We start from the raw sequence: 13,070 nt of genomic DNA, 5'->3' as shown, positions 1-13,070 counted from the left end.
TACGGTAGATGATGGGTTCGTGTTTTTTCCCGTCTTATTTCTGAAGAATAACAAGCACTGCTCCATTGATATCATGAATATGTTCAATGCAAAATCTATCAGATGATGCTGACAAGATGACCTATCAAATGAATCATGATCATTTCATTTAAATATTAAAAGAAAGCCAACGCATCATTTCAGTGAACAGAGGAAGTCAGGAAACTATACAAAAGCAGTTTCTCTTTTCTTGTTTTCCATTGCTCACCAGCTTCAAGGACTCAGCTTCAGTAGAACTAAGAAAGAAGTGATCTTTACAAGTTGCTTTCAGAGAACACACAAAAGATTCAACAAGGGATTTTTTTTTCAGTAGTCTGCCGCCCTATGTGACGCATTTGCCTGTGCTACAAACAATCTGTCTACAACCAAAAATATAATAATTATAAAGGGGGATAGGTTATTTGTCAAGGCCATTAACATGATCTGTTTTTAACTACACAAACATTCTCAGGGTTGTATTTTCTGACCTGCTAATAGTGGCAAATAAAAGTCAACTTTCTTAATGGAGAGTTCATATAGAAAAGAGAGGATGACTTGCAGCCTGCAGCACCTCACAGTACCTAATGGTACTAGCGACATGAAAAATGAAGGCCCATCAAGGCCACCATCCAGACCTGGAACAGAACAAGTCTAATCTAGGCACTGGAACCATGTTGACATAACATCTTCAGCCCAGTTGCATGTCACATATTCTAATGTAGGCGCTGGGTGCCTACCCAGGAACCCTTGCAGTGTGGCATAGTTAACTGAGCAGGCTCCAAAGCAATGCCACAAACAAGCCTCTTTTTTCCCTTCTTCCTCCGCGGTGCGAGTGGACTATCAGCGAGGGTCCGACAGTGTTGTGCCTAATGACCTATTTCTCCACTCCTGATCCTGCGGCTGGCATAATTAGTTACCTGGGGCTGCAATCCAATTTGAAGTGATGACAAGAAAGTGATCCATGAAAAAGTAATAAGTTAAATCCAATTTCAGCCAGCCTCTAATTAAATGCACATGGAACTAATGAGTCAAACCCTACCATTTCACTGATAATGCTAATTAGAAGGGGTAGGAGTTGCTCACTCTCGTCCCGCGCCACTGTAGGTGTGAAGCGCGAGGTAAAGTGGCATAGACTTTTAATTACACGTCATTCTGTCAGTAATTTACTGGCTTTTTGACCAGTTAAGTATGTTAAGCTGCTCTCCAGCCTGCTAACAGCTGTTTGTATGATTTAATATGATTCAAGGCACTGGGAAACAGTATGCAAGCAGCACATTCAGTATCTAGTCTACACATTACATTGGGGGGGTTTGGAGGTAAAAACACCCCCTCTTCTTGGAGATATAAAACACAGCCATTTCATGCTGATCAAGGATTCTCCTGCTTGGTTCCCCCCCCCCCCTTTTATGCAGGTCATTTTTTTCAGATGTTTCAGATATTCTGTGCTTCATTATTTTTGACTTGTATAAAATGAATTGGAGTGAGTCACAGAGCTTGTGCATCTCTCTCTCTGTCTGTCTAATGGGGATACTGATGAGATGAATAGGTCTTCACCACAGATATATCTTCACAGCTCTACACACATCAGGTGGCAGCTCACTGCAGATCTCATACAGTTGAAGTCAGAAGTTTACATACACTTAGGTTGGAGTCATTAAAACTTGTTTTTCAACCACTCCACACATTTTTTGTTAACAAACTATAGTTTTGGCAAGTCGGTTAGGACATCTATTTTGTGCATGTCACAAGTAACTTTCCCAACAATTGTTTACAGACAGATTATTTCACTGTATCACAATTCCAGTGGGTCAAAAGTTCACATACACTAAATTGACTGTGCCTTTAAACAGCTTGGAAAAATCCCCAAAATGATGTCATGGCTTTAGAAGTTTCTGATAGGCTAAGTGACATCATTTGAGTCAATTGGAGATGTACCTGTGGATGTATTTCAAGGCCTACCTTCAAACTCAGTGCCTCTTTGCTTGACATCATGGGAAAATCAAAGGAAATCAGCCAACACCTCAGAAAAAAATTGTAGACCTCCACAAGTCTGGTTCATCCTTGGGAGCAATTTCCAAACGCCTGAAGGTACCACGCTCATCTGTACAATCAATAATACGCAAGTATAAACACCATGGTACCACGTAAATGTCATACCGCTCAGGAAGGAGACGCTTCTGTCTCCTAGAGATGAACGTACTTTGGTGAGAAAAGTGCAAATCAATCCCAGAACAACAGCAAAGGACCTTGTGAAGGTGCTGGTGGAAACAGGTACAAAAGTATCTGTATTCACAGTAAAACAAGTCCTATATCAACATAACCTGAAAGGCCGCTCAGCAAGGAAGAAGCCACTGCTCCAAAATTGCCATAAAAAAAGTCAGACAACGGTTTGCAAATGCACATGGAGACAAAGATCGTACTTTTTGGAGAAATGTCCTCTGGTCTGATGAAACAAAAATAGAACTGTTTGGTCATAATGACAATCGTTATGTTTGAAGGAAAAAGGGGGAGGCTTGTAAGCCGAAGAACACCATCCCAACCGTGAAGCACGGGGGTGGCAGCATCATGTTGTGGGGGTGCTTTGCTGCAGAAGGGACTGGTGCACTTCACAAAATAGATGGCATCATGAGGCAGGAAAATATGTGGATATATTGAAGCAACATCTCAAGACATCAGTCAGGAAGTTAAAGCTTGGTCGCAAATGGGTCTTCCAAATGGACAATGACCCCAAGCATACTTCCAAAGTTGTGGCAAAATGGCTTAAGGACAACAAATTCAAGGTACTGTAGTGGCCATCACAAAGCCCTGACCTCAATCCTATAGAAAATCTTTGGCCAGAACTGAAAAAGTGTGTTCAAGCAAGGAGGTCTACAAACCTGACTCAGTTACACCAGCTCTGTCAGGAGGAACGGACCAAAATTCACCCAACTTATTGTGGGAAGCTTGTGGAAGGCTACCCGAAACGTTTGACTCACGTTAAACATTTTAAAGGCAATGCTACCAAATACTGTCACGGCTGGCTGAAGGACTGGACCAAAGTGTAGCATGGTAAGCGTACATTTTTATTCAAAAAAATGACGCCGACAAAACGAAGAACAAAAACCAAACCGTGAAGCTTTGGGCTATGTGCCCTGAACAAAGACAAAGTTAACTTCCCACAAAACAGGTGGGGGAAAAGGGTACCTAAGTATGGTTCTCAATCAGAGACAACGATAGACAGCTGCCTCTGATTGAGAACCACACCCGGCCAAACACATAGAAATAGAAAATCATAGAACATAGACTGCCCACCCAAATCACACCCTGACCAAACCAAAATAGAGACATAAAACGCTCTCTACGGTCAGGGTGTGACAAATACTAATTGAGTGTATGTAAACTTCTGACTCACTGGGAATGTGATGAAAGAAATAAAAGCTGAAATAAATCATTCTCTCTACCATTATTCTGACATTTCACATTCTTAAAATAAAGTGGTGATCATAACTGACCTAAGACAGGGAATTTTTACTCGGATTAAATGTCAGGAATTGTGAAAAACTGAGTTTAAATGTATTTGGCTAAGATGTATGTAAACTTCCGACTTCAACTGTAATTGTTGTATCATTGGACCAACAGGCTTCAATACAGCTTCTGCCCCAAATCCATTAGACTGCTTAATAGCCGTAAGACTGCTAAATAGTTAACTAAATGGTTACCCGGACTATCTGCATTGACCCTATCTTGCACTGACTCTATGCACACTCACAAGACTAAATTCAGTGCATTCGGAAAGTATTCAGACCACTAGACTTTTTGCACATTTTTTGTTAGGTTACAGACATATTCTAAAATTGATTAACCCCCCCAAAAATCCTCATCAATCTACACACAATACCCTATAATGACAAAGCAAGAAAAGGTTGTTAGAAATTTTAGCAAATGTACTCAGTACTTTGTTGAAGCAACCGTGGATGTGATTACAGCCTTGAGTCTTCTTGGGTATGACACTACAAAAGGTTTGCATACTTACATAAATAAGATATTTCTATTTTAGATTTTTATACATTTTCAAACATTTCTAAAAACTTGTTTTCACTTTGTCATTATGGGGTATTGTGTGTAGATTGATGAGGGGAACAAAATAATTGAATCCATTTTAGAATAAGGCTGTAACGTAACAAAATGTGTAAAAAGTCAAGGGGTCTGAATACTTTCTGAATGCACTGTATCCTCCAAACACCAGGCATTATCTGGCATTATCACTTACATAAACACTTGTCTGTACTTGTGGCTTTCATTATGATAGTTTCAACCTAGCAAAATGTAACATAACATACAACACATTACAAAGCAGGCAATTTAGCATTTTATTTAGATACTATGGCCAACTAGCCTGTGCTCTTCACAAGATTTGGGCAGAGGAGGAAAAAAGGCCCAGCTCTCTTTTCAATAGCTTAGCGACAGGTTGGGCAACATCTTAGAATTTGTATTTTTTCTTTGTCTGTGAGAGAATGTGTAGTACTTCACTATGTACCAAAAACTGGCTGTACGCTGGAATCTTCCATGTAGCCTCCCGTGTTTGTTGACCTCTGCTATACATTTTCCAGCCTGACTCGGGAAACTCTTTAGTTTGATCCCTTCAACTTATTTGAATCCTGACAAATGCACACACAACTGAAAGGTCAACACAACTAAAATATCAACACAACTAAAAGGTAAACACAACTAAAAGGTCAATACAACTGAAAGGTCAACACAACTACAACACAACTGAAAGGTCAATACAACTACAACACAACTAAAAGTTCAACACAACTGAAAGTTCAACACAACTGAAAGGTCAACACATCTACAACACAACTGAAAGGTCAACACAACTGAAAGTTCAACACAACTGAAAGGTCAATACAACTGAAAGGTCAACAGGACTGAAAGTTCAACACAACTGAAAGGTCAACACAACTGAAAGGTCAACACAACTGAAAGGTCAACACAACTAAAAGGTCAACGCAACTAAAAGGTCAACACAACTGAAAGATCAACACAACTAAAAGGTAATCCTCTAGAGCTATTATTGAGACAAAAAATTGCCTCTTTAATTACAGATGTAGGATCTTCATTTCAGTCAGTTTGCTACAGCGGGAAAAGAATCCTGCCGCAACAGGAAATGTGATTGATCATGTGGATTATAATTAATGGAGATTTTTGTAGGGGTTGATACATTTTTCACTAGGACATATCAAGTATGAACTTTCTCAAAAACAATACTGTTAATATAACCGTGTGTTAGTGTGGGTTTTCAGTGAATTTATGTAAATCATGAAGCTCATCTGCATTTCCTGCAGTGCAGGAAAATTCTCAGCGATAAAAGAGAGATTAAATTAAGATCCTACATGTGTACCTGTCATCAGACCTAGCTGCTAAGGGAAAGGGGCTATTAAATGTATATATATATATATATATATATATATACGCATATAGAACAGTCCTTCGTATTAATGACCAAATATGCCCTGAAGTCATTTGCAATTTCGCACTGAAACAAACGTTCAAACAAAGATACACATGTGAGGGGGTTCAAACGGGTGATCTGCTGTAAGTGGTGATCTGCTGTAAGTGGTGAAAACAGTTTCTCCTTGATATTACTGCCCCCATTGAGGGTAGTGATGAGAGAGAGAGAGAGAGAGAGAGAGAGAGAGAGAGAGAGAGAGAGAGAGAGAGAGATACCAAAGGGCACCTAAAGCTCCTAAAGGTTCAGATCTTCTGCTGGAGAGTTGGAAACATCACCTACTCTTCCCCTTTATCCTCCTTTAAACAGGCCACTCATGTTTCTATCACATATTAACCACTGCTACAACAGGCCTCGATCAGCAACACACATCATGTGTGCATTATTTCCTTGGCTTTGTTAAAAAATCGAATACATCAAAATATTTCCAAGAGGCTGATTTCTGAGACTAGGCTTTATTTTTTAATTTGTACTTTATTTAACTAGGCAAGTCAGTTAAGAGCAAATTCTTATTTTCAATGACGGTCTAGGAACAGTGGGTTAACTGCCTGTTCAGGGGCAGAACGACAGATTTGTACCTTGTCAGCTTGGGGGTTTGCACTTGCAACCTTCCGGTTACTAGTCCAACGCTCTAACCACTAGGCTACCCTGCCGCCCCAGGCATTCAGAACTGTGTTTATTCTACATAGTAATATAATTAATGTGTCACAGTTTGATATGTATGTTGTTGATCACACTCACATTGCAATCCACACCCACGAACACACACACGCAAACGTGGTTGGCCTACAACCGTCACTCACTCTGCCTCTCTTAATTTCCTGTTTATGAAGGTTGCTTGGTACATTCACCCATGACAGAATGAAAACAGCACACAGTGTACTATAGAAAAGATCAAGAAAGTTCAGCTCTCCATTGCTCAACTTAATAAGTGACTTTTACAACAGACCAACCGCTTTTGTTTGTCTTGAGGTCTCCAACTTGGAAGCAACAATATGACAGTTGACTGGTGTAAGCATACACTGTTTGCATGTTCTTAACAAGCATATGACAGTGTGTTCTGGTACCTGTAGGCTTGGCTGATTCTCATTGTCTTTGGGGGATTTTAGATCGGTGCCTTGCTGAAGCTGCAGTTGTTGTTGTTGTTGTTGTTGTTGCTGTTGTTGCTGTAGAAGGATCTGCCTAGCCACTTGAAGAGCCTGAAAGAGAGATGAAAATTATGGTGGGTTAAAAAAGGGAACAACATTGAAACTAAAAGCAGATATTTGATTGTGTCTTGGGGCTCAACCCTTCCCTTGAGACCACTCTTCTTTTAACACAACAGATGTAACCCAAACAACGACGTGTTCTTGGACTGCTGATAGATAACAAAACAAACAGGATGTTACACAAATCAATAGCCACAGGCCAATGCAAATATTTTCTGTTGATTTAGATTTGATTTTATTAGGATCGCCATTAGTCGATGCCAATGGTGACAGCTAGTCTTACTGGGGTCCAACTCGTAGCGAAAAGACAATACAGAAAAAAGTCTTAACAATTTACATACATTTAAAAACATGAACATGTAGTGCGTGTGTATACTGTAGGTTGCAATTACAGTAAACAGAAAAAGTCAGAGGCACAGAACGGTGCTTTTTGATCCTCCTCTCCCCCTGTCCACTCCCCTCCAGAAAGTAAATAAATGGTTTATTGCTGCTCCAAATATCTGTTAAAGGACACGGCCTTCTCAGTGGAAAACAAAATACAGTGCAGTCACATGTTTATTGCTCCAGCTACTCCCTTTTCCCTCACGATAAATAATCAAACATGCCATCCAGAACAAACAAAGCCGGGGAGCCGGGAAAAACAGTGGTCATGAAAACCACACTGATACCAAGAAAAGCAAGCGTGTATTCCCACAGTGAACCGCCAGCCTCCTCACACCTACACCAGTAAAACATCTGAGTAAATAACTAGGCTCATACTTTCCATACTCCACAGACGATTACTCCCACAATTAAACTAACAGTCCGAGCCCATCCCGCACAGCAGAGTAATAGTCCTCAAGTCAATTATTTGATGAGTCAGGTTGATTGCCAGATGCAAATTAAAAGTGGTATGTTGAAGATGAAAATCGGAAAAGGTGGAGGGGGGTGGGTGGAGTGGAGAGAGGAGGTGCTCAGAGTACGTAAGAGGGAAATGTAAAGAAACGCGCGAAAGAGTAAGAGGAATGTATGGAAGATGGTAAGAAAGTGAAATAGGAAAAGGAAGAGGGTATGGTGAAAGGCTTATAGAGAAACAGAGAGAGTGATAGGAGAAGATGATCTATAGGCCTGTAAATGCTCTATAAAAGAAAGGATGAGAGGGGAGTCCAGCTCAGAGGCAGGGGCAAACAGCTGTGCGCTGCTCTGCACCGTGTGTGTGTGTTGACCCTCTCAAACACAGGCCTGTGGGATGACATCATGAGGCAAGAATATAACCACAGGCTACAAAGAGGCCACTCTCCTGGCGTTTTACCCTTCCACCATTAAAACATGCTCTCTCTCTCTCTCTCTCCCTGCCTATAGCTTGTGAGGGGAAAACCCCAGCCCACACATTCATAAAGATAGTGTACCCTTTTCTTGATACAGTGTGAGATTCACTCCAACACAAACAGAGAAATCCAACGCAATGCTAAGGCACAAACAATAACCAACTATTTATAGCCCTAGTTATAAGAACATGATATTTAACCCATTCAGTTACAGTATGACAAACTTCCTATCTTCCCGCCTACAGTGGCAGACCTACCTAGCACTTAAAGCATGCAATACATGATCAATGTAATTCAATAACCTCAAGTAGGTTATTGTAGGTAAGAATAAGTTGACGGTTAAAAGTTATATACACATTGCACTACAGTACTTATGCAAAATGTGCAGCATAAAGTCAAGTTTAAATAGACAATAGACCACAAATGACAGAGCTGTGTAATGGAATAAAGGACAGAAGGTTCTTCTTCGAAGACACAATAATCTTACCTGGTGAGGCAGCATGGCACAAAAGAGCACCAAATAGTTAAGCCAAGCCTAGGGATTACTACAGGGGAACATTTATGAATAAACAAAAGTAGTGTTTAGTTTTCTCTGTAACTTATGACACATGCATGCTTTGGTGTAATCTGTCTGGGTTACTAAGAGGGGTGTTGGAACTAAGATACTTGAGTCAACAGGATATGATGGGAGTTTTTAGATACTAATGGGTGAAGACATATATTTATGGGAATCATTAACAGAAAAAAACCTGGCACAACACCTACAGTACTGCATCATCAATCAGCATAAATACAGTAACTGTGACGTTGCGATGGAACACTGTATTGTAAGATCATCCACGTTGATCTCAAGTTGATCATCAAATAGAAACTAACCTCATTAAGACTTTCATATTTGATAAAGTGGAAAAACAGTCAGAAAATAATCACTTACAGTATTAGTCATACTGTTTGGGCTCTGTTTTCCCCAATGACTTTATAAAATAGTTTTAAAAGCGAAAGACACAGGATGAGTCAAAAGACCGTCATTATCGAAAAATAACGATATAAAAAGGTCTAGCTGGGGAACCTATGTAGAGTGTTTCCGAGTTGAGGCCGGCTAGAGGCTGAGGAATGATTTGTTGTTTAACAAGGCGACTGTAGCTGGCTGCCTTGGAGAGGCCTGATGCTGTGCTAAAATAACCCATTGTGAGCTGTCACTGTGATGTTTACACAGCACCCACTCTTCTCTTCACACAAGGCCTCTTCTCTCTCTCTCTCTCCCCTCTTTCCCTGGAATTCATCTCCTTTTGATCTCACATTCAAAGGTACTGGGGCTTGATAGACGTACAAGCCTAAAAGCAGCTCCAGACGCGCTAAACTGCCAGCGGATGACAGACCGGAGCATCTAAAGAGCAGAGAAATGAGGAGAACAGCATGTTGTCTGGGCACTACAATAGCACAAATCAAGAGACATATTAGGTGGAACTGATCAGATACAGTTCAAAGACAGATAATACAAACAGATAACTAGGATGCAAAGGGAACAGGAGACTGCCATGCTTTAGGGCGAAGCAGATGTCAAGCTAAGGGGGGAAATACTGTATGTTTATAGAATTAACTAGGGTTTTACACAGAAATACACGTATTCAAGTTTTGACTTATTCTAATGTACAGAACCAGTAGATTGAACTGTGTGTATTTCTAACTGGCAAAACATGTCATGAGTAACATGAGGCTTGCCAATTGGATGTACATATTTGTATGTGCGGAACCTGTCTATGTACAGGTGCAACTGAAGAAGCTTCATTGCAATGTGCTGCTATGGTTATTTGTACTACAGGCTAAGTTGTAGCTGTACAGTACGAGCTAGGATAAGGAACAAAATAAACACGCACATGCACACACACACACACACACACACACACACACACACACACACAAACAAACACCCTCCAGGATCTGACAAGGTCTTATTGCCAACAAAGACAACGCAATTTGATATCCTTGTCATTTGCACATTCTCTTTCAAATGTGTTCAAAGTTCACACCTTCCCCTCTATTAAAGGGTCTGTTTTAATAAACAGCGGCTGCCTTATTTCTAAATCTACTTTCACACCATATTAGTGAATAGAGCCTCTGAAAAGGCAGGAGCAGCTCTCATGTCCCAGGGCTATCTAGCAGTGATAAGGGAATGGCTAAGTACTAGATGTCTTTATATGCAGTCTGCACATGTGGATTATTTACAGGCTTTGGGTTTCCTGCTGTTAAAGCCAGCTCTGGGTGCCATACAAATCCCTGCTCTGAGAATTACCACAAGTCTTTGCTTTGATTCAGCCCTAAACTTTTTACTATGTTGTAATGGCACGCACATTTTGGACATGACCAAAGGCACTTCTTTATCTCTCTACATCTGTTGACCTTGAGTAAACAAAAAATACAAACAACTTGTGTTCAACTGTAGAGGAATTCAAATGCACTGGTTATTGAGAGATACGTCTAGTGGTAGGCTACGTTCCTCAGAAAGAAGAGACCAGCAACAATCATCCTCCAGTTCAAACTGACAGACAAATGTGAGCCAGGTAAAGAGAGTGGTTGTGTGAAAACTGAGAGGGCTCCATTCAGGGTGGCTCCACTGCAAGGTGACGTGGGTCTGGTCTAGTGTGTTTGTTCAGGCCCATCAGGAGAGAGCCCTCTTTATTTCCTCCGACTCACCAATGTCCTCCAACTCCAACGTCAGTGTAGACCTTGAATGTGAAATGATTTCAAACAAATTGACCCTAACTGCTAGAAGATGTGCGCGCAGATGTAATCGGATCCCTGTGGCCATTGTGGAGACTGGAGAGAGAGGAAAAATGGCAGAGAGAGGAGAGGAGTGGAGGAAAGCGGAGAGGAGAGCGGGGTCCAGTGCTCGCTGTTTACCCAGTGGCTGGAGTTAACTAGACAGGAGACCAAGGTTCTCATACGGCCAGCAAAAACACAGCTAATAGGTTTGTCCTTAATGTAGTCCTGCTCAGCAGACACAGGCATTTCTCCCCCTTCTCAGGTCTGTGGGTTTGCCTGGTGATGGCCTAAATGTCGAGGTTATCCGCTTAACTTTCTAAGTGAAAGAGCACACCTCTCAACTCATCTGACATTTATGGCCCTGGCTCTACCCCTGCAATGTTTTATCCAAACAAAGGGCCTGCAGTAGCCCTGTGCAATAAGCCCACTTCTCTCTGGATCCTCCGGGTGTGTTCATAGTACAGTAGGCTGACTCCCTCCTACAGAGTGGAAAGCTGTTCCTTCCATTTCTGTAAATTATGCAGGCTATTGTAAGACTGGCGGGAATTTATTGAAACTGGGAGAGTTACTCACACATTTTTAGAATAGGACAAGTAGGATGATGTGTGATCAGCGGGGCATTGAGTGTGCAAACATATAGTAATGGAATTCACTTACAATAAGTGTAATTTCTATTGAAATGCATATGATTTGGGACCATTTTTAAACATGTGAGCAGATAAGCAGCAGTAGGAATCATGTCAATTTATATGAATTGAGTTATATACTTTTTTTGTACAATGGCTGTTTATCTGTAATGCAAAGTAGGCAGGGCTGTATTCCCTGTAAGTATATAATTAATGCCATTTCCAAAAAGCCTCTCCACATGGAAAACAGGCACCCATGTTTAAACCTCACGCATTACAGGCCCTCTGAAAAACACTCTCTAACCCATGTTTAGATTTCCAAACTAATTCATGTAGAATACATAAATAAATCAATGTTTTGTACCCACTTCAAACCATTATATGCCTTTCCTTTGCTGCACTTTTCAACTAATCTATTAATATTTATGACAACACTAAACATTTCAAATTGCCATGTTTAAACAATATAAAGCACAGCACGCAATTATATAAGATGCAAGCTGACTTCAATAAAAATCTAATTTTGTTTTGTTCTCCCCATAACAGGTAATGCAATGGCTTGACAAATGTTTTTAATGGGGATAATGGAGTGAAAGAAAAACAGGGTAGAAAGTAAACTTATTAAACATGAGTGTGGATGGAAGAGGGTGCTGTGGAGCGGGACTAATGATGGAGGGCAGGGAGTGAAGGGAGAGGGGAGGGAGGGTAGAGAGGGGAGGGAGTATGGAGCAGGCGCAGAGCAGAGAGTAAACAGTGGGCCCGGAATCTACTCTGAGCCTGGTACAGGCGGCCCGGGAGGTCAGCTCAGCTATGCAGGCCCAACAGGTTCCGTTTGTTTGGATTCTCCAGCCTCTCTTAGCTAGCAGCTTAACAACAGATGGCAAAAAGTAGGCCTCAATTCAGAGGTCTGGGTTAAAAAATGCACATAAAGAAAATCACACATACTGTAGACACAACACACACACACACACACACACACACACACACACACACACACACTCAAGTGTCATTTAGCATCAAAATAACGGCCAAAACCTACAGAAAATAAGACAAATGTAAGAAAATTTGAATGGCTTCACTGGCTTCACACAGGCAGGATAAACACACACACATACGCATGCACACATGCAGTTTTGTCTGATTATGGGACACCAACTTCCTATCATGATTCAATAACATAATGCAAATCTCCCCTCCGTGAAGGCATTTTTGTCCCCGCCATTCAGCAGTTATTAAATGAATACTGTGTTTATTACTGCTTTAGAGCGGTGTAAACTCATAAACACCCTCCCGACTACAAGGGAAGCTGTCAACTAATATTGTTTCCCTCATGAGTCGCTCTTCCACCTCAATTACGCCTTTCAACTTCCTAGGCACTGTATGATAAAGTGGCCGTAAAAATCATTCACATTAATACACCATTGTGCATCTGCTGCTAAAGGTAATTAAAGAAGTAAATGACTCATAAGAATAGACATATGAGCCGCAAAATGAAAGGCAACTGGGCTGCCTCATGAAAATATGTATCATTAAGATACTGCATTTTCATATTCAGGGTAATCAGCTCCACTAGCCTGATGCTGATTTAATCCACTTCACTAGCGAAGTCTATCAGAGCGCGTCACTCTCTCTCCCCTTGCATTCTGCTCCAGCACCG

The 13,070-nt window shown here is 41.0% G+C and overlaps 1 protein-coding gene across 7 annotated transcripts in view; it reads right to left on the bottom strand.

The window, feature by feature from the left end:
* The window catches only part of LOC112220232 (forkhead box protein P1-B), a 234,303-nt gene that overhangs the window by 58,279 nt on the left and 162,954 nt on the right, over positions 1–13,070 (bottom strand). For all 7 annotated transcript variants that reach the window (XM_024382000.2, XM_024381993.2, XM_024382007.2 and 4 more), the window contains one exon: positions 6,577–6,708. In XM_024382000.2, coding sequence (XP_024237768.2) covers positions 6,577–6,708 — 132 coding nt within the window. The remainder of the gene's footprint in view (positions 1–6,576; positions 6,709–13,070) is intronic.

Source organism: Oncorhynchus tshawytscha, linkage group LG02 (genome assembly GCF_018296145.1).
Source record: "Oncorhynchus tshawytscha isolate Ot180627B linkage group LG02, Otsh_v2.0, whole genome shotgun sequence".
NCBI classification, from domain to species: domain Eukaryota; kingdom Metazoa; phylum Chordata; class Actinopteri; order Salmoniformes; family Salmonidae; genus Oncorhynchus; species Oncorhynchus tshawytscha.
This window is presented reverse-complemented; position numbering and strand designations above follow the sequence as displayed.